A 22,998-nucleotide genomic window follows, 5' to 3' on the forward strand; every position below is an offset into this window, starting at 1 on the left:
CCACAAACTAATCCATGAATCCATCACAGGTCATATTAAAGGTTAATCACAACATACAGTAGTATCACAAACAAGAACAGATCTGGCACATTCTTCAACTGTGTTAGAGTACTACCCCTAATTACTTGTCACATATCAATGATTATGCATATTAATATGAGAGCTCCATTAAATTGATTTGCACCAATTCCCTAGACGTTCTTACATCTCAACATAAAATCTGGAAGAAATTGGGATATTGGGTTAAAATGCCTCTTGCTAATAAAAGAAATCTCCAACAGTGTTTATCAAGCATAACCTAAATGTATTTTACTTAAAGTTCAGTAAAAAACAAACAATGACAAAATAAAATGCATTAATTGTATAAAAATTAAAAATGCCACTATTAGATTATTCACAGGAGGGTTTTCTTAAATTTTTTTCCTTACAGGACATCACTCAGCAGAATATTATCAAGTGCAATTGCGTTTTCTTTAGTTTCTGCTTATTATGCATAGCGCTGCTCTGCTGCTACTTAAGAGAATAATTATTTTAATAGAGGGCATGCGATTGTGGTTTACTGTAATACTCAATATACAGCAAATGAACTGGATATAATTTATCATCTAGAAAACAATGCCTAAACCTATGGGAGTCAAAAACATGTTGAAGAGACAACCACTATAGCATACTCCAGGGTAAGGCTTTGTGTGACAACAGTGATTGAAAACTGATAGAGTGTACAGTATATGTCTTGATTATGGTCAGAAATTCTCCCCAAAGAGAGCATGAACAAGGATCATACGTCTTCCTCTTTTTTCTGTCATTTTTAAAACATAAGGTTATATTTTTATTTGCTTAACATTGATCTTGGTCCTTCCTTTAGGGTACAGTAATAGTTGGCATTCTCATTATGTCAGCAAGTGCCACCTCTGAAGCCTAAACACCAGGAAGTGTAATGGAGAAGCTAATTACATTGGTCTTATCACAAAAAGAATAAAGATTTTTAGCCATTTTTAACACTAACATACAATTCTAGCTACATTTACCTATTTGAGGTCTTTTTTGAAGCTAGTTTGGTTTTCACTGTATAGTTCTTGAAAGTACCCAAAAATGGTACACAGCAGCATCAACACAAGGGCGTACAGTAGGTACTTTCAATTATTTCATTAAATGTATAGATGTCTCACATATCAAAATGAAAGAAAACAAGGCTGCAATTTTAAAACAAAGTTCTCAAATTAGTCAATTTCAATCTAGTAAAATATTCATATATACAGTATTTAACCTAGAAATAAAAACAGCACAGAGAAATTTTGAATACACACCGAGTACAGTGTAGGCAAACTATCTCTGAGTGTTCAAACCATGACTAATTGAATGAGCCAGCTTTGCTTTTTTTCCAAAAATATGTTTACAGTAGTACCTAAACTTTGACTTTACTAATGAAAAACTGCTTCACAGCCTCATCAATCTTACCTCAAGAAACGACAGAACATTTAGACCAAATGCAAATATTTGAAGAGCAGAGTGACAGGCACAGACTTACTGGGTCAGTGAGCTCCGGAATGCTAGCTCTGTAGATCAGGGGGCGACAGTCTCGTGTGTTGTTCACCAGGGCGCAGGGGAGAAACATGGGCCCCAAGTCATCTCCATCCAGCACATCAATTGTCAGTGTGGTTGTGGCTGTTCTTCTGTCATTTGGGTTCTGAGCACGGTCCTGTTGAAATAGGAACAAATTCTGTACCCAATGCAACCATGCAACTATAGTGCAGTTGCTCAAGCATCTAGCGTTACACTAATGTTCAAAGTTCAGGCATGCGTAGACTTTCCAATAGAAGTTTTTTTTCTTGTCATTCTTTCTTGGAAAACAAATACAGAATGTATTTATACATACATTCTTTTATTTACAGCTTGGTTCAAATAAATATTAAATTCCCTCTTTAAAATGTGAATGTTTTTTTCAAGGGGTTTAATTTTCTTTTCCCACGTTAAGGTCATTTGTCCTGCCTACAGTGAAAAAGGTAGTTCATGGGCATGAGAGAAATATTTCCCATTTCAGAGTCTGACTGCAGAGACAAACCAACTTTAACTATCTTTCTCACCAAGGAGCACTTTGCTTAAAAACATTCCTCCCTGACAGATGCAGCCCCTATTATCTTCTAAGCACTGTTAAGAGTGCTATCAGACAAGCTCCTGAATTCTTCTTGGAAATGTTTGCTTGTAGTGTCCATTGCTTTCAAAGGAAAAAGATTTTACGTGAAACCAACTGATACCAAAAGTGGATATTTTCCTATACCAAAGCATGCTTTCGCACTAGAAAAAAATGTTGCACACAGTTGTCTGCCCTGCAGACTCGAATATATAGAACCAACCAGTAAAAACCTGAAACAAAGACGTTTAACCTGCAGTGCAAGCAACAAAAAGCAAAAAATCTCAAGATTTGAAGACACTGGGAAATAACAGTTAATTAATTCTACTTGAGAATGACGAGTAAATAGGGGCAGCAGATTCTAAAGGAAAATCCTGGCATGACAATTCATAGAGTCTAGTATGCAGCTCTAAAGGTCTGAGCACACAAAGAAATTCTGAAGAAAGCCATGATAACAGCTTTGATTAAGACACTTAAGCAAAAAACACAGTACTCTTTAATATACTTACTATACACAACTTAAATGTCATGAATTGTAGTTCATTCACAATACTACCAGAAACAAGAAGAAGGTAAACTAGAGTGAGGGTTGGCACAAGCCTGAAGATAATCAAAACATCAAACAAACTGCTTGTTAATCCCCTCAGGACATGAAAAAGAAAGTGAATTACTGCTTGAATTATACCTTCAGTAATAACCTCAAAAATTAACAGTGCAAATAATTTACATTAATTTACATTTAGAGAACTTGAAATATAACTTATTTTTTTCCCAAATCCTATCCTATTGTAAATGGCACATCCCATAAATAAAAAAGCAAATACAAAAAAATCCATAGTAATTTTTTCTGCTACCCAGAATAGCAGGCAGTGAAGTTTATCAGGAGATAAGGTTTGATACTGCCACAACAATTGAACCCTGCAATGAGTAGACTGATGATCTTAAAAAGAAGATCTTCAAAAGCCTTCAAGAAGACTCTCGTTAATCCATTCATTGTAGAAATGACAGCTACTCTTTTTTGTTGTTGAACTGGGATCCATTCAAGCACTTCCTGGCTGAGGGTACCCTACAAATTCCACTGAGCAAACTCCACTTTTCAATTTCAGATGATATCCCTTCAGTGTCAAGAAAACTAAAAGACTAAAGCTAAGAGATAAGAACTACGACTTTGGTAAAGGACAGTATTTACTGTAATAAACAAAATGTTAAAACTTAACAATGACAGTAGCTCTTAGAAGAAAATTCCTTTTTTAAATATGATGATACAGCTTTTACCAAATAGAAGATAATAAGTCTTAAATGTTTACCAGGGCCAAAAGTAAAATACATTTTATTTTCAAATAGACAAAATAATTACATGTCAGGTTTTTACTGTTTGTTTAGATGCTGTCACAAATAATACAGGGTTAGGACAATCTGAGATTCTCAAGAAGGATTTAAAAGCACTCCGTCCAAAGTTAAAAGTCTGTTAGAGCAGTGTTATCATTTTAGTCTCCATTTCCGTATACCTGTTTTACGAACTGTGTACTTTTAAGTAGATTTATCTAGATAACTGATTAAAACGTTAGTGTGGTGTAGAGAACATTGAATATGACAACTGGAAAATCTTCTGACAAAGATCTGCATTTTATGGGAAGGATGGTTTACATCCTAGCAGGAGATGTTAATTCACAATTACATGTTTAACCTAGAGACTTTTCTGAAACCAAATGGGCTCACTTGCTGGTAAGCCGTCTTATATTCTTATTGTCAAATGATCTTTCAGCGTGCTGATTTTACTTCTTGATTTCTTCCTAAAATAAATCTGAAAAATTTTCCTTGCAAGCATATTTAAGAATTTATCTTTTGAAACACAAACCTTTTAAAAATCGAGAGCATAATTTAAAATCTGAATACAAAGAAAGTAACACTTCATTTTTTGAGCAAATACTGGCTGTAAATTTGTTCTAAAAATCAACCCAAAAGCTCCAAACCCCTCAGTCGGTCCTTGTCTGTCCCCCTCATTAAATTGAAATTGAAAACAAGTACTTGAAACAAGCATACCTTCAGAAAGATGGGACAAATCTCAAGCATTTGAAGTGGTTGCTTAAATGAATTTCATTTCTGTACATACAGTATGTAAAGCCAGAAAGCAAAATTGAAAGGTAAAAGAGTAATATATTGAATGTTTATATATTTGGTGTGATCCAATGACCAACACTGGATACACATAGATACATTGATATATACTGAATATGATATGCAGAGTTATGTTTTTTAATTTAACAGCAGTGTGTGGTATCTTAGTATTAAGTTTGCTCAGTGTGAAAGTTAATTCAAAATAATAGAGCTGATATACAATATGAGAATGCCATATGAGAATGACAAAATCAAACTTCTTCTTATATATATATTATATTAGTTGTCATCACTTAATTTTCTGCAGACCATCCAGATACAACCTGAATATTCAACACCATGACATCACCGTCTTGTTAGATAGCCAGCCTAGCATTCATTTAATGATCTTAATACAGTAAACAGGCTTAATGCTTTTTAAATACAACTAAGAAGTGTAGCTTCATAAAAAATTACGTAAAAAATAGTAACTATTCCCAGAAAAATATGGTCCTGTCATAATAAAGCCAATACATTGTGTAACAAATTATAGTAAAACATTTTAATACAATAGTGAATAATATACTACTGAATATATTTTATGACTGAAATATTAGGCTAGATAAGTTACATTTCATGTTATTGTCTATATTAACAATACAAATAAAAATATGTATAAAAGACAAAATTTCTCATCACATCTTTACTGCACATTATCTCAGACTCCATCCATATGTTTGAATGTAAACAAATGAAAATCTACATTTGCAAACAAAATTGACTATTTCCTTACAATAATGGAACATAATTACAATTTCTAACTGGAATGTTCAAAAAGAAGCAGAACTACTAAATAATATAATACATAAGATTTGATAAAATGATAACTAATGCTTTACTTGAGGCTAAACACATAGTTATACTGTAACTCCTTCATAAACTACACAGCAAAAAAACCCCATAAACATACCAGGACCATCATTACTGAGCTACGTCTGCATAAGGTCCTTGTCAGCTGTTGCTTCTGCTCATAGCTATTGTCTGAAACGATGCCTCATTATGAGCTGTTACGAATAATTATTCTTGCCTGTAATTATTTGCATAAATGGTTGAAAATGAATGTTGCTGTATTGCATTATGATGGTGTTTTTTGTGTCAGTCAAGTAACGTATTGCAAAATAATTATATAATGTATAATAAAATCATCATGCATATACTAAAAAGACATTCTCTTTTATTCCTTGGTGCACATACAGTACATGTCTACTAATTAGTAATTAAAAGCATTATGAAATATTTGGCAAGTGTACTACACATTGCATATTAATACCTCTTTCCCTGCTAATTAAACAATGCGGGAAGCTTTCCATACATTTGAACATAAGAATGTCCAAATATCCAAATTCCATTTTTTTTTCATAAAAAGTTATAATGTTTAAACCTTTTCTATGAATATTTGGGATTGTTATCGCAGTAAAAGAAACGCATACCTTTTAGAAATTGATTAATAGAGAATATAATATGGAATTGCATATCTAAAGAAATTAATAATGATATAATTATATTCATATAGCTCAAATTAGCACTGTAGTACACTTTCTTTGTAAACATCTGCATCAATTTGACTCATTCGCCCGCGATTAATAGGAAACTTTTGCCCTTGTCAGCTACTGCTTAAGTCGTTAATTGGCGTATTGATGTAATGGCTTAGGCGTGTGCATTGTATGTTGGAGGTTAGGGGTTCGAACCCAGCTGTTGCCATGAGTTTTCCTTTAACAAATAAACATTTATTTGAAAAACTAAAATAGTAAATATTATAGATATTATATTGAATTTGTTGGTATTTCTAAATATCACAACACATTCAAAGTTAAGTGATTTATTAATAACAACCAATAGTTTCAAACTGCTTGTATTTTAAAACTGTATTTTGTTCGGGGTGATTTGTTACTGTTTTCAGAACTTCAGTTTATGAAACATATATTTTTGAGACAGGTTGTTCCAGACCTCTGTTTAATTTCTGAAACTCCCTCTGTATTCCATGTTTTAACCTTGTCTATGAATACTTGTGCTCGTTATCACAGTAAAAAGCCTCATACTTTTTAGAATCCGCTAAATAGGGAATATAATATGGAATCGCTTATCTAAAGAAATTAATAATGATATTAATTTAAGGATCTAAATATATGTATTTATACAGCTGGTAGTATTACTGTAATCCACTTTCTTTGTAAACATGTTTTATTTTAAATTTTAAATTTTAATCAATAATTAGTATTAAAATTCGCACTGTGATAAATTGTTGCACTTCCATATCTTGTAAAAACATTAATTTGCAAGACTATGTTAAAACATACATTAAATCTGACTATCAAAAAACCAGGGTTCACTTTTTTTCTCTCTCCCTACTCTCTCTCACCTGCTGCAATTCAGACACAGAATGGTTAAAAATGGGAACAGGTAAGGCAGGCAGAGGGAAGGGGGAGGGGTGAAACTGTTACCTGTCCTGGATAAAACGGTTAGAAAATAGGTGGATTTACACTTGTAAAAACGTTCCAATTTTGATGCGATATGGAAGATATTATTAATAATAAATGACCTTGGACGGTCTGTAAACTGAAGATTTATGGAGGAGACACGTTGTGTCTTTTCTTTCCAGCTTGGAATTAAGTTTTAACTACTAGTATATTCCATTGCAGCCACTTTATGTAACTCAGCTCTGTACTTCTCACAAAGACTAATGTTATTTAGAATAGACAGTTCTGGGGGATGGGAAGGAATTTTCAGTAGTATGCTCTGTTGTCATTGTTGCTGTTTAACATAAGGCAACCAGCAATCAAATGTCCTGTTTTTTCTTAACACCTGTTTTTCCATACTGTAGTTTTAAAACTTGAACAAAGACGTGCCACATGCAAACAGCCCAATGTTGTATAGTTTCAAAGCCACTACAGTATAGCTTGTGGGAAATACATTTATTTATACTGCATCAAAGCTTAACTCGTTCAGAGTGCCCGACAAACTCAAGAGTTGAAAGGAACTAATTTCAAGGAAGTAACCCTGTTACAAATGAGAACAGCGCATAGGTCCTTGACTATGGTTAAACAGTACATACGATGTCTGGTGGAGTTTCAGCGTTCACTTTTCTGTAATCTGTACAGAACCGTGACATCTCATCAATATTTGGTACCAATAAACAGGGGGGCTTCACGGACTTCCTTCTTTGAACTCAATTGCGCTCCAGTAAATAATGTACAGTGTATCACCTTCTGTTTCAAATTTAGCAGGATTTGCGTAATAAGCACATTGTTTAATGGGGATGACATTACCCACGTCACACAGGTTTGAGTTGGAGTGTCTGTTAATAAAACAGAGCGTCTTCCAATACATGTACAGTAACTACTGCATGAGTTCTTTATCCGTTTCAGCTAAATGAGGGGAATTAAATCAGTCAGAATCTCGTGTCAATTGTAAAAATAACCCTTCTTCCCTCCTTTGTTTAACTTAAAGAAGTAATCTCACTGTACGCCCCAGTGCTCACTCAATGTTCACACTCCCAGTAAAATAAAAAAAAACGTTTTCCGCATTATAACCTTGCACCAGGGGGGAAGTAAAAGTGCCCGCGGTCATTTTTTTCACTGAAAGACAAAGTTGATTAAAACTCGTGCGTTGTGTTAACACAAACCTTGCTTAACAGAGCCGCTTCATTAAATGAAGCTACAGTACACACAGATTTTTTATTTTTCAAGCAAAATTAAATGTTTGTCAAAATCTGCTACTTTGCAAGCAGTACATGGCTTCTCAAAAAGTACCTTTTGTCTCTCATGCAAACTCAACAAAGGTTTATTTTTTATAATTCAGAAATTTGAACGGTATACCTCAGGGACTCATTATAGTATTGTACTGAATACGGTTTGCGCAGGAAAATCAAAATAGCGCCCCCCCCTCCCCAGCCGGGTCTCGCCTCCGGCTGTTCCAAAGCCGTATGGTTTCAAATAATGTGTGAAATATCTTTTCTTACTCCAGTTATTAATCCAGTCTATTTTTACTCATTCAGCTATGTAAAAAATATAGCCAAAAGGATCGCTGTAAAGGTTAAATTCCAAGCTGAAAAGACAAGACTCAATGTGTCTTCTCTAACTCTTCAGTTTACAGCTCGTCCATGGTCATTCATTATTAATATTGTAACAAACGGTAGTCATATAGATGGTACAAGCCGGTTGCAGCACGGTGACTGTACAGCCTTCTGCTCCCCTGTGCATAACAGTGCTACTGGCCGCTGGTGCTGAAGGAGGTCTTCTGTAGCTCAGCTGGAAAAACCTCTGTTGAGCAACACAGGAGACCTGGGTTTGAGCCCATGTGGTGAAGGGCGAACTGGGGCAGGAGCAGCAAGGGCACAAGCCCAGGAATCTGAATTCATTACAATGTTATTAATAATAAATTCCGCATTGCATTTAAATTGGAATGTTTTTACAAATATAAGAAGAGGCGATACACAAAGTGTAAAAATACTGTAACCCTTTTCCCTCCTTTAACTTAAAAGAATTGCGTGAAGAAATCCTAAATCACGAAACCATCACTTATAGTAATTCATCAAGATACACACACTCACACCAACAACAAGCTATAATAGTGGACTATTTTTATATATTCGGCTATGTAAGAAACAAAATATTTCTCTGATCACGCTTTGAACCACCCTGGTGCAGCTCACTACATTACAGCGCTCATTACCATTACAAGGAAAATAGAAGTTTTTTTTTAAAAAGAAACAAATGTCAAAATGTTTTCAGAACGTCCACTTGTGATACTTTAGCTGCTTAGTTACACAATTCCATATTAATATAACTATCAAGTGATGTTAAATCACTACAACATTAATCTTTTTACAATAAAAGCAAGTGGTGTTCTTACTACTGTACGTACTGTATTCTTAGAAAAGGATAAAACGTTATAACTTTTTATGAAGTGCCGAATATAAGCTTAATAATGTTAGAACAAGCACGTTAAAACCAGAACACACTGTAAGCTACCAAGTTAAAGACTTTGATGCATAAAATATTTATGCATAATTAAAATATTTATGAAGGTGGAAGGTTGTGTACTTTTGTCCAACTGAGCAATATACCAACTTTTTAATGTTTAATGATTAACATGCTGTAATACACAGTTTAAAATAATTAAAAGTATAAAGAGTATACAACTTAAATTCTTAATTGGTAAAAGATTTAACCTCAGCAGTGACCGCAATTCGAAACCGGGCGTTTTCTGGCGACAGCTCAAATGCTGTGCATGAGACGTTAAGCTTTATTAGCTCCACCTGGCGGTTTTACAAAGGAGCTTCCGGATACTATTATCATATTTCAATTAACATGCGGTATGAAGCGGTATATTGTGCCACGCCCACCGCATTTTAATGCACCGTACCTCGCACATTTTGAATTGCTGGATCTGTAGGAATGCTGATATAAAGCCCTGTATTTCAGTTCTGCTTTTCCAGCGTCTTTGTTATCATTAATGGCGACACAAATCAACATGCAATTGCATTTATTTCAACCCGAGATTTCAGGTAACTGCAGAATAAGTGAAAATGATTTGGTTTATTGCATAGGAAAATCCTGTCAACAGGTATAGTACAGTCTGGTTACCAGAAATGTGTTTTGTTACATGATTTTGTTTCCTGCCTGAACAAATTTCAAACTGAACTGTCTTTAAATGATTCAAGAAAACTTCAGGATAAAATTCAGGATACAAATCGTCTTCTGACGGCCAAAACATGTTCACATGGATTTGATAAAGGACAAGAGCAACAGTAACAATATAGGACCATAATTGAAGAACAAAAGCATGACATCAACACTTTGAATATGGGACATGCATGAGTAAGAAAGAATGACTCAGAATGTTTTTTTAATCATACAATGTCTAGTATAAAAGGAAGTGTCTCTTTTAAAATGGTGAGATGAAAAATGACTTACGTTAGCTTGCACAATTACAAAGTAGCGTGTTTTTTCTTCATAATTCAGCCTCTCCCTCAGAGTAACAGAGCCAGATAAAGTGAGAGGGATGTCAAATGTTCTGTTCGAAGTCTGCAAACAAAATACAGAACTGTCACATACTGTACTGCTGTGCTCTTCTTAATTCTTAGTACAGTTATAGTCAGTCCACATCCTAGGTTTTAGTCCTATTTGCAGAAAATGGCTCAGGTTTCAGTGAGATTTTGAATATATAAAATAATATATATTTACTTTTATAAACACAAGTTAAAGTTAAACATAAGTAAAAACATAAGTTATGCATCTATATAATACATACAAATTGCCATAATCCACAAAAATATCACCTACTGGATCATTTGGATTGTACCGAATTATATATTCAATTTGTCCATTAGGTCCATCATCAATGTCTGTGGCACCATTATTTCCAGAAAAGCCCGTAAATATGGTGGTGCCAACAGGTGTCAACTGCAAAACAAATCAGAAACATCAGATGCTTTTCAGACAAAAATAATTTAGTATAATGTAAAATAAAAATTAATATTTGGAATTTTTGGGGTTTTTTTACTAGCAACATTGTTTGTTTAGGAAACCTTTTGATGTAGATTAAAAAAAAAGTTTTACTAAAGCATAATAAAACCCTACAAAGATGAAAAACCAAAATCTCCCCAGCTCTGAGTACACGATTCTTAGTGTCCCTTAGTCTGACATACTGTATGTCCCCAGTACACTGATGTTCTGAAGGCAAAAGAAAATTCTTAGCATTTTTTTTAAACTACTGATGGACATGACGGCAAAGCTCATTTTAGCTGTCACACTTTTCCCTCTGTGCTTTCCTTTCAGATGTGAAAATAGAAGGTAATAGCTCAGAGCTAGGTTAGGGCTGCATGCAGTATGAGGGAAATAACTCATATCTCAGTTCCTGAATGGGTTTACGGGTACCACTTTGAAGCCAGTTTTGACAGACTTTCTGGATACAGAAAGTATAAGAAATGTCAAGACAAAGAACTGTCTGTTTAGCCTATGACTGTTCATACCTTCAGGGTACAAGCCACAAACTTTGATTGGCTAAAGAAATCTTCAAGTTCCAGACATTTCATACAGCTCTTCATCTTAGTTTAGGATATCTGTAGCTATGTCAATCAGATGCTCTTTAAAGTCAGAAAGTGAAGCTTCAAATAGTTAACATGTAAACTTCTAAACAGTTTGAGTCCCCAGGGTTTTCCTCACATCAGTTGTGCTCTGTCTAATAACTTTCATAATTCCTGGAAAAATTTTGGCACTAAATTGAAATAAGGACACCAAATTGAAAACAAAGCACAACAACAAAACAATGTGAAGTTTGAAGTCATCAGTATGCTAGCTATATAAAGGAACAAGCAGAGGCTAATTCTACACTGAAAAATGCAGATACATGATTCTGTGGGATCCTACATCTGAAGAATGCTCCACAGCTGAAATTCTGTGTTTTTTTTTTTTGAGCGTTTTATCATCTGCTTTTAACCATGTATAGTATCTGGGATTCGTCCAAACTTGCAATCTGTTATTTAAGTGGACAATGTCCATAAGAACGTATTGAACAAAGACAAAACAGCTGCATCTACAGTTTTTGGCAAGGTATACAGGCTTAACAATTCAGTGAACAATGATTACGTTTACTAACTGAAAGACAAAACATTGAGACATTGAGATTTTATGTATTCAAATAATAACTATTGTCTTCGGAAATTAATAAGTGAAATTTCAATTTTCTTTCTATGATGCAAGTTAATATGAGAATTATTCATGTCTGTCATAAAAACAGCTTTAAATTCCAATGATGATGTAACGGTGCAGATTGATTCAAGAGAACCTACAATTATGAATAATACAGTACATATATATATAAAATCTGAAAAAATCTCATCAAATCCTCTAGAAGACTGAAACAAACTAAGTCCAGAGACAAAATACAGTATAAACCTTTAAGTAACCATTTAAATTCTGAGTTAAACAAACAATGCATTACTTCGTATTCACACTACCGGGTTTGAAAAAAAAACTGTTTATTGCTTATGATTTCATATGTAAGTGGCAAATAAACTAATAAGGGTAGATCTTAGCAACAGTTATCATTGGTTATTAAAGAATTCTGAATATTGTTTAAAATAACTTAAACATTTTGTGATTTATTCAATTATTCATAAGGATGAATACAGATGCAGCCAATCAAGGTGCGCGGCACAGACACGTACCGGAGGTAATTGGCTACGGCCTCGCGCATCGTGACGCGCATTGACGCAAAATACCGCGGTACGTGATTGGTTGACCGACAGGGGCACTCGTGGTGCGTTGGTCGGTCGTAGAAAGATTTAAATGTCTTTACTGTGCCCGTTTTAGTATTGAATATTTATATGGAATTTTACCACTGAAGGGAAATCTTAGTAGCTGAGCATAAAAAGAATAGGAGCATACTGTAACGCGTGTGAAGGCCATAAACGATATTAATTTTGGAACAAAAACATACAGTATATGGCTGGTCTCGGTACTTTAAAGAAAAAATACACATCAGTATTCCATTTCTCCCTAAACATTTTAAGCATCATATTATCATATTCATGTACCGCAACACAAGAATTGTACACGCTGTACGATGTCTGTTGATAATGTTTTGTAGGGCTTTTTCAAGCCTCCTCATGTGACCTCGCTGGTGGCGCTGTGGGTTAGGTTCCTGACTCCCCCGTCACACGCTGGGTGTTTGAATCCCGCTGGAGCCATGACTTTTTTTTTTTACAAACATTTCTTTGAAAAAATAAAACGTTTGCCTGGATCAGAGATTAAATAAAACTTCACTCGCACCAAACAAATTTATATTTCTAAATATCACAACATGATCGAATCTAAGTCATTTTAATAACAATGAATAGTTACCTATGCGTTACAATATAAACATTTATATTGATTTAAATCGCGTTTAAATCGCCTTTATTTAAAACCCATAAATAAAGCTGATACTGTTTAGACTTTTAATTATTTAAAACTGTATTACAGCAGCACAATGCACAATGCAACGTAAATCGCTATCTTTGTCTTCTGTGTAATAATGTTCACCTCTCTGTCCAGCAAATTAACAATAGTATTAATAATGAACTTTATTGTATATGGCGCCTCTAAAGGTGGCTCCTCAAAGCGCTTTACAGGATAAAAACAACAACAATACTGTTAGGCTGGGCAATCGATTTTTTTTTTAAAGAAATACAAAATGAGATATAATGATGTGTTCCGGCTTAGACATTAACGAAGAGCATAACACGTGGGCGGCGTAGCGGTCGGCTCTGGCTTTCCCATCTATACCGATGCACTGCAAGTACAACCCCTCTCTCTGCGGGAGTGCTGGCTGTGACGAATTAAACCGGTTTCACAGGTATTTTCAAAGTAGAAGGGGGCGAGATTTCCAGCAAAAGACACCTCCCCCCCTCCAAAACCACCCAGTAAGTACAGTACTTACTAGTTAAGAAAGCTAGGCTCTTCAATGAAATCGCTTTAACATGCTAATGCGTTGGTGTAACAGTCCGGGCATGGCAAGTTTCTAATGTCAACCCGACTACGGCGAAAGGAACCCTTCTTTCATTGGAAGACAATGAACATATTCTAGCCCTAAATGAATTAATAGCAAACATGGTTTACATAAAAGACATTTTTCCAAGAAAGTTTAGCCTTTGTCACTAATGAAACCACTAAATAAAGACATACATATAGAAATCTTAAGATTTTTAAAATACATGACTTTGCTAAAATGTATTTAAAAATAAAAACGATTACAAACACCAGCGGAGAGAGAGAACAGGGGAGGGATGTTGGTTTTGCATAAGGGGCGGGGCTATGGAAATTAGGTCTATTTGGGAATGTGGAGTTACATGTTCTGGCTGTTTGTGAATTATCGTTGTTGAGTATGGAGTGTTGAGGTATTGATTTTGTGTAATGCTTTATGTTGAAAATTGAGGTGGATTTTGTTTATGATAAAGAGGATAAACTGGGATGGGAGGAGGGTTTGGTTTTGCATAAGGGGCGGGGTTATGATAATTGGAGGAATTTGAGAGAGTTTGCGGGCTATTTTTGGTTTCTATTACGAATAATTCGTACAAGATATTGAGATTTGTTGATAATTGGAGGATGGTTTTGCTTTAATGGTTTGATATATTTGATTTTGTATTGTGGTTGTTATCTATGTTTTTGGTTGGTATTATGTTTATATGGTTGTTTTTGTTGGTTGATCGTTATTATGGTTATTATGTTTATTGTGTCATTTTTGATTATTGGATGTAATAATCAAAAGAGAGAGAGAGAGCACCTTCTTTTTACTTTTGTAGCCAAAGGGCCTTACAGATCAGATTCCCTTCCCCCTACGGAAAGACAGACACATGTTTTCACAGTTTAGAAGCCGCTCTTCAGACGCAGGCGAGCGAGCAGCCCCTAGATAAAACATCAACTTTATTTAAACTCCAATGAAAGTATTAATGGTTTTTAATTACTGTACTCTTATGGAATATGCCACCAGCCATCTGCATTGAACGATTAAAAATAAAAACAATTACGATTGGCACTCCTGTAGCTTTTTCACGAAACTTCCAACAGAGCTGTTCAACCGGTTTTTATCGGGCACCTCTTATGTCAGGCGTAAGCGATAAATATACAGTATTTAGCTGAAAAGCTGTACAACGCAAGACATTTCGTTACTCTAGGAGGTTTCGTGAAAAAGCACATTGTGCTGCTGTAATAGTTTTAAAAAAAGTCTAAACAGTATCAGCTTATTTATGAGTTGTAATTTTTAAAAAAAGTCCAAAACCACACTTAAAATGCAATTTAGCGCTTTCTGGCAAGAGGAGACCCCCAAATTAATAATGTAACATGCTATTGTTTGTGCATGAACATAGTTACTGTATACTGTTATTTCTTTAGATACTCGATTCCATGTTATTTTTTAATCCGACCGGGAGTCCATAAGAATCGAGTAATAGGTTTCATTGTGCTTTGACAGATCGTCTTTAAATCAATTGTTGATTTAAAGGTTGACAGTAAATGTTTATATTGTAATGCATACTGTACAGCCTCTATTTCTCTATAAAAATCTAAAAGATCGTTTGCACAGCCTAAGAGGGGGGCGAATGCACTACAATAGATTAGCATACTGTAGAGGAACACAGTATAGGCATTGTTGATATGAGGACTTTTGAAACCAAATTTCCCAAATTTAATATGTGCTTTTCTATATTTATTGTCAATTGATTGTCCATAATATTGCTATTCTCGCTTCACCCCACCTGCTGCCGTGGGAAGGGTTGGCCACAGCCGGGGCTTATTTCTTCCCTGCCTCATCGAGGGCAGACCCTGCCAGGCCCTCGTCGACACCGGTTCGACCATCACCCTGCTGTGGCCTGGTATCCTCCCGGGCACCAAGGCAGCCGGACCCCCAGGGCGCTCACCGTGCACTTTGGGGCTGCGAGGGTGAAACACCCCTTCTACCTTGCCCCAGTCCATGAGGACTGTATCCTGGGGTTGGACTGGTTGCAGCAGGTGGGTGGTTGCCTTGACTTGGGTGTGAGGGACGGGGTGCTGCGCCGGGGGTGGCGGATGCCCTCCAGCGGCGAGGTCAGGTGGCAGTTTGTGGTGGGGCAGTTCTCCAAGCGGTGCACAGCCAGCCGGAGGCTGCCAAGCAGTGACATCGCCGCTGGAGGGCACCTGCCACCCCTGGCGCAGCACCCCGTCCCTCACCTCCAAGGCCTCCCACAGTGCACAGAGTGCCTTACAGACCGGGTAGGGGCAAGCTTATCTCACTGTACTGGGAGTCAGCTCTGACACGCTCGCCCCGACACCTGCGGCTCCGGCAGGCCCAGGCGACGCACGCCGCTGCCACCTCCGCTTCCCGCTCCGGTCATCCCACACACCCCGGACACCTCCTGCCCCGCCCACCGCGAAACTGATTCATTCCCCCTGTCCCACCAACTCTCGCCAGCCCAAGTCAAGGCAACCACCCACCTGCTGCAACCAGTCCAACCCCAGGATACAGTCCACACGGACTGGGGCAAGGTACTGTAGAAGGGGTGTTTCACCCTCGCAGCCCCAAAGTGCACGGTGAGCGCCCTGGGGGTCCGGCTGCCTTGGTGCCCGGGAGGATACCAGGCCACAGCAGGGTGATGGTCGAACCGGTGTCGACGAGGGCCTGGCAGGGTCTGCCTTCGATGAGGCAGGGAAGAAATAAGCCCCGGCTGTGGCCAACCCTTCCCACGGCAGCAGGTGGGGTGAAGTGCTCCTTCTGGCTTTCCGGAGTGGGGGTAGAGTCGCTCAAGGGCGGCCTTCCCCTCTTTAGGCCACCCCACTCCCGTTTCCCACGGCCTCCGGAGTCCCCGGGGCTCCAGCGCCCGGTACTCCCGTGCGATGTGTCCCCTCTCCCCACAGCAGTGGCAGATGACCAGCCGTTGTCGCTCCCCCAGCATCGCCACGCTGGGCGTCTCCTCCTCCCCATCTGATTCCCCGTGCGCCCCTCCGTTGGTGCCCACCAGTCTCCTCGAATACGGCATCAGCCTGCTCAGCCAAAGCCAGGGCCTGCTCCAAGAGGACCGGCGCGGCCAGCCTCACGTGGCTCTGCACCTCAGTCGGCACCAGGGCCCAGAGGAACGCCTGGAGCGCTATCTCCCGGTGGGCCTCCTCCGGGAGAGTAGGGTAACCCTGGCGGGCTAAGTAGGCCACGTCTGCAAGTGTTATCTTCACTGTTACCTGAATACCTCTTTATTTAGAACTCACTCTTCCCCCTGCCTGTCTGGCTTCTTTTAATCCTTCTGTGCCCGGATTAGAGCGGGTAAGATATTTTTCCAAGAAAAAAAGAGAAATTAAAAAAAGAGAAATTTCACCAGAGCCCCTTCTCGTGTCTAATTTTTAGTTTAGAAGGATTCAAGCAGGATTTTGGATGAGCGGCAGCGACCTTAATCAAGCCCAAATCATAATTGAACCCATTCAGAGCCTACATTACATTTTAGCATTTCATTCTGAGCAGAAGACCCTCACACCTGAAGAAGGCTTGCGTTTTCTCCTCTTTTAAGCATGTGTACAATGCTGTAATACAATTTAAAATAATTAAAAGTTTAAACAGTATCAACTAAACTCCATTAATATAAGTATCGAGTGGTATTAAATAAATACAGCTTTTTAGTATAGATTACACTTTTCTAAAATGTATTTAAAAAATAAAAACGATTACTAATCTAATCTTTCCACGTTTGATCCCAAAATCCCAAGAAAAATAAATCTAAACGGGGAGAAAGCTATGCTGAAAGTTTATTAATATACTTAGAAGACAATTTATGTTGCATTTGTCTGATTGTGAATCAAAAAATACATTTAATTAACTGCTCTCAGTGACAGCTGACAATCCTCCATACACTCAAGTGAAAAATTAGTAATGCCAATGTAAACGTCGTATTTACAATTTGTTGATAATAGAAATGTTAAGTTCTCTAAAGCTTTGTGAGGCAGCAAAAGGCAGCAAAAGATTCGGACACCCTATATTGTAATGAGCTGCTGAGCTGAGAATGGGTTATGTTCCTGCTGTCAGAGGGGGTGGAAAGTGCCCGTGGTCATTTAATTAGTATTACAATTCGCACTGATTCCCTTGCGAAGATATGGACATAAGAATATTCGTGCGTGGTCAAAAAATGGCATTAAGCACTTAAAATTAATATGGTTAATAAGAGTAAACTGTAACATGCTGTAACAAGATCGGCTAAACTGTGATCTATCGCTTACGCCTGAAATTGGAGTCGCAGTGAATAGCGACTAATAAGTCTGTCTTTCTGTGGGGGGAAGGGAATCTGATCTGATCTGCAAACCTCCAACAGAGCTGTTCAACCGGTTTTTGTCGGGCACCTCAAGTGTCAGGTGTAAGCGATAAATATATTTAGCTGAAAAGCTGTACAACACAAGACATTTCGTTACTCTAGGTTTCGTGAAAAAGCACATTGTGCTGCTGTAATACAGTTTCAAATAATTAAAAGTCTAAACAGTATCAGCTTATGTATGGGTTGTAATTTAAAAAAAGTCAAAACCACACTCAAAATGCAATTTAGCGCTTTCTGGCAAGAGGAGACCCCCAAATTAATAATGTAACATGCTACTGTTTGTGCATGAACATAGTTACTGTATACTGTTATTTCATTAGATACGCGATTCCATGTTTTTCTTTAATCCCTGGCGGGACCAGGCGTCCATAAGAATCAAGTTATAGGTTTCATTGCGCTTTGACAGAAACCAAATTATATCGTTATTAATTTCTTTAGATACGCGATTCCACATTATATTCCCTATTAATCAAATTCTAAAAGTATGCTTGTTGATTCAGGTATCGAGCGTATTCGCAGAAAAGCTTAAAACTACCACTTTTTATACACATGTTATTTCACGTTAGTTAAAGACTGCGATGCTTAAAATGTTTAGGGAGAAATGGAATACTGATGTGTATTTTTTCTTTAAAGTACCGAGACCAGCCATATACAGTTTACATACTGTATGTTTATGTTCCAAAACTAATATCGTTTGTTATCCCAAGTTGTTTGAATCGCCACAATTCAAATAGAGAAAAAAGAGCTGACTGACAAGATTTAAGATGTGGCTGTCAATGTTGGATTAAAAAAAACACGTTGCCCGACGTTGGTTGCATTGCTTGAAAAATAATTTTATTTCGAGAGACTGGATAAGTAATTCAAGTGTTTTTTTAACTTCCTGAAAAACAAGTAATAATTTAACAATATGTGCAAACGTTTTATGATATGTCGCTGTTGTGAATGTCTGTGGAATGTATGTTATTTGCCTGTCTGTCCTGGCTGTGCTCTCTCTCTCAATTCAATTCAATTCAAGGTGCTTTAACTTTAACTTGCTTTAACTCCGCAAGTCTGAGTTCTGAGTTCTGAAGTCTGAGTTCTTGTGTCTGTCCTATCCGAACCAGAAAGTATTACAATATGTATCTTTATAGCAGGTGGTGTACAGCTTTTTAGTATAGATTACACTTTTCTAAAATGTATTTAAAAAATAAAAACGATTACAATCTAATCTTTCCACGGGCTTCTAAATCTAATCTTTCCAGAGCGGCTTCTAAACTGTGAAAACATATGTCTGTCTTTCCGTATGGGGAAGGGAATCTGATCTGTAAGGCCCTTTGGCTACAAAAGTAAAAAGAAGGCTCTCTCTCTCTCTTTTGATTATTACATCCAATAATCAAAAATGACACAATAAACATAATAACGATAATAACGATCAACCAACAAAAACAACCATATAAACATAATACCAACCAAAAACATAGATAACAACCACAATACAAAATCAAATATATCAAACCATTAAAGCAAAACCATCCTCCAATTATCAACAAATCTCAATATCTTGTACGAATTATTCGTAATAGAAACCAAAAATAGCCCGCAAACTCTCTCAAATTCCTCCAATTATCATAACCCCGCCCCTTATGCAAAACCAAACCCTCCTCCCATCCCAGTTTATCCTCTTTATCATAAACAAAATCCACCTCAATTTTCAACATAAAGCATTACACAAAATCAATACCTCAACACTCCATACTCAACAACGATAATTCACAAACAGCCAGAACATGTAACTCCACATTCCCAAATAGACCTCATTTCCATAGCCCCGCCCCTTATGCAAAACCAATATCCCTCCCCTGTTCTCTCTCTCCGCTGGCATTTGTAATCGTTTTTATTTTTAAATAAATTTTAGCAAAGTCATGTATTTTAAAAATCTTAAGATTTCTATATTTATGTCTTTATTTAGTGGTTTCATTAGTGACAAAGGCTAAACTTTCTTGGAAAAATGTCTTTTACATAAACCATGCTTGCTATTAATTCATTTAGGGCTAGAATATGTTCATTGTCTTCCAATGAAAGAAGGGTTCCTTTCGCCGTAGTCGGGTTGACATTAGAAGCTTGCCACGCCCAGACTGTTACACCAACGCATTAGCATGTTAAAGCGATTTCATTGAGGAGCCTAGCTATCTTAACTAGTAAGTACTGTACTTACTGGGTGGTTTTGGAGGGGGGGAGGTGTCTTTTGCTAGAAATCTCGCCCCCTTCTACTTTGAAAATACCTGTGAAACCGGTTTAATTCGTCACAGCCAGCACTCCCGCAGAGAGGGGGGTTGTACTTGCAGTGCATCGGTATAGATGGGAAAGCCTGAGCCGACTGCTACGCCGCCCACGTGTTATGCTCTTCGTTAATGTCTAAGCCGGAACACATCTTTATATCTCATTTTGTATTTCTTTAAAAAAAATCGTTTGCCCAACCTAACAGTATTGTTGTTATTGTTTTTATCCTGTAAAGCGCTTTGAGGAGCCACCTTTAAAGGCGCCATATACAATAAAGTTCATTATTAATACTATTGTTAATTTGCTGGACAGAGAGGTGAACATTATTACGCAGAAGACAAAGATAGCGATTTACGTTGCATTGTGCATTGTGCTGCTGTAATACAGTTTTAAATAATTAAAAGTCTAAACAGTATCAGCTTTATTTATGGGTTTTAAATAAAGGCGATTTAAACGCGATTTAAATCAATATAAATGTTTATATTGTAACGCATAGGTGACTATTCATTGTTATTAAAATGACTTAAATTTCGATCATGTTGTGATATTTAGAAATATAAATTTGTTTGGTGCGAGTGAAGTTTTATTATCTCTGAGCCAGGGAAACGTTTTATTTTTTCAAAGAAATGTTTGTAAAAAAAAAAAGTCATGGCTCCAGCGGGATTCAAACACCCAGCATGTGATGTGGGAGTCAGGAACCTAACCCACAGCGCCACCGGCGAGGTCACATGAGGAGTGTTGAAAAAGCACTACAGAAACATTATCAACAGACATCGTACAGCGTGTACAATTCTTGTGTTGCGGTACATGAATATAATTATATCGTTATTAATTTCTTTAGATACGCGATTCCATATTATATTCCCTTTTAATCAAATTCTAAAAGTATGCTTGTTGACTCCGGTATCACGTTAGTTAAAGACTTCGATGCTTAAAATGCTTAGGGAGAAATGGAATACTGGTGTGTATGTTTTCTTTAAAGTACCGAGACCAGCCATATACTGTATGTTTATGTTCCAAAATTAATATCGTTTATGGCCTTCACACGCGTTGCAGTATGCTCCTATTCTTTTTATGCTCAGGCACTAAGATTTCCCTTCAGTGGTAAAATTCCATATAAATATTCAATACTTAAACGGGCACAGTTAAGACATTAAATATACATATACATACTGTATACAGTACAGTTTGCATACGGTAATATGTTTATGTTCCTAAATCAATCTCTTTTATGAGCATGTGAAAGGCATGGCGAATCGATTCTCAAAAATTACTGTACTTTGCATGATTAGAAACAAATGCGTGATTGCGAAATGCTGTGGTGTTACTTTTACAAAGACGGTCAATGAAAAAAAGAATGTGGACCAGGGCAATACTTTGAGTTTACAGCTTGTCCAAGGTCATTCATTATTAATACTATTAGTAATATCTACGGTAAAGACTTTGATGGCGACAGCTCAAACATGAGAGGTTGAGCTTTATTAGCTCCACCTTGCGGAAATTCCAGATACTATTATTTTCTTTGCGGTACTATAGGAGAATTTACGGTATCTCGCGGTAGACTGCGTAAAGCGCACCACAAAATAATGCGGTATCGCCTGATTGTTTTGAATGGCTGCATCTGTACCTTAGTCCCTAAAAAAATTTAAAAAAAAATTAAAAAAAAATGTCAAACATTCATTTAACATTTCTAAATGTAATTTCAGCTTCGTAAAAAGCAGAAGAAAACTCATAATAGACCATATGCTTTCATTAAAGATGATTGTCACTAGTTAATTTAGCAGTGCATTAAGTCCTGGTATTTTGCTGCCTGCTAAATATTCCATTTTAATAAAGACATTTAAAATAATCTTAAAATACTTTGATGAAAACAATGGGAAAAATGAAGCAGATGTATTTTTTCATGTATGCTAAAAATATCCTCCCCAACACCCATTGATATAGTAAAAAAAATCAATTTTACATTGTAAGAAATAATGTAATTCTGCTGATTTCAACACACAAATCAAATAATCCTCATCAAGTATGCAGTAGTTCATATGTTGTACAACAAATGCAGGATGGAATCAAATCTAAGTAAATGATGCGTCTAAATTTAAGCAGTGATAGTGCATGTTTCGATTACACTTCTTGGTAAAGTGGTTTGTAGGAAAAAAAAACCATAAATGTGCCAAAATAGTGATTGCAATACACAAGTTTGCTTATCAATGTCAGTTTGTCGAGACGGGCATCTTCACTATGATTAAAGCTTGCCTACTCATTTAATCAGCCTCACTTTGCTGTTCTGCAATCATGGGCACTTGCAGCTGGTGTTTGTCACAGGGGTTTACAAAAACATATTTTGAATCACTATGATAAGAATTCCAAAATAAGTATTCCATTACAAAAAAATAATTTGATGGTTAACAGAATTAAGGTTTTTTTTTACGGGATTAAATGTAGCCTTTATACAGTATATACATCTAAAAATCAGCTGAATAAAATCAGCTTTTAACTCAAGAAAAATATTTCACTATTTTTCTTTCTCATTTATTACACAATGTCAGTGATTTGACTGCTAGCTTTAATAATCAGTAGAATGTGACCTGTACACTGTACAGTCTTCTTAACACAATATGGTGTGCAATTTAAGCAAATTATAATA

At 36.7% G+C, this 22,998-nt stretch overlaps 1 protein-coding gene across 1 annotated transcript in view; it reads right to left on the reverse strand.

Annotated features, from left to right (window-relative positions):
• Positions 1-22,998, reverse strand: part of pcdh15b (protocadherin-related 15b) — a 190,866-nt gene that overhangs the window by 134,533 nt on the left and 33,335 nt on the right. Inside the window, exons 5-7 of the mRNA XM_088915772.1 lie at positions 10,573-10,692; positions 10,204-10,314; positions 1,529-1,699 (exon numbers count right to left, since the gene is read on the reverse strand). Of these exons, the coding sequence (XP_088771898.1) occupies positions 1,529-1,699; positions 10,204-10,314; positions 10,573-10,692 (402 nt within the window). The remainder of the gene's footprint in view (positions 1-1,528; positions 1,700-10,203; positions 10,315-10,572; positions 10,693-22,998) is intronic.

This window comes from Atractosteus spatula, chromosome 5 (assembly GCF_055471065.1).
Source record: "Atractosteus spatula isolate fAtrSpa1 chromosome 5, fAtrSpa1.hap1, whole genome shotgun sequence".
NCBI lineage: Eukaryota > Metazoa > Chordata > Actinopteri > Semionotiformes > Lepisosteidae > Atractosteus > Atractosteus spatula.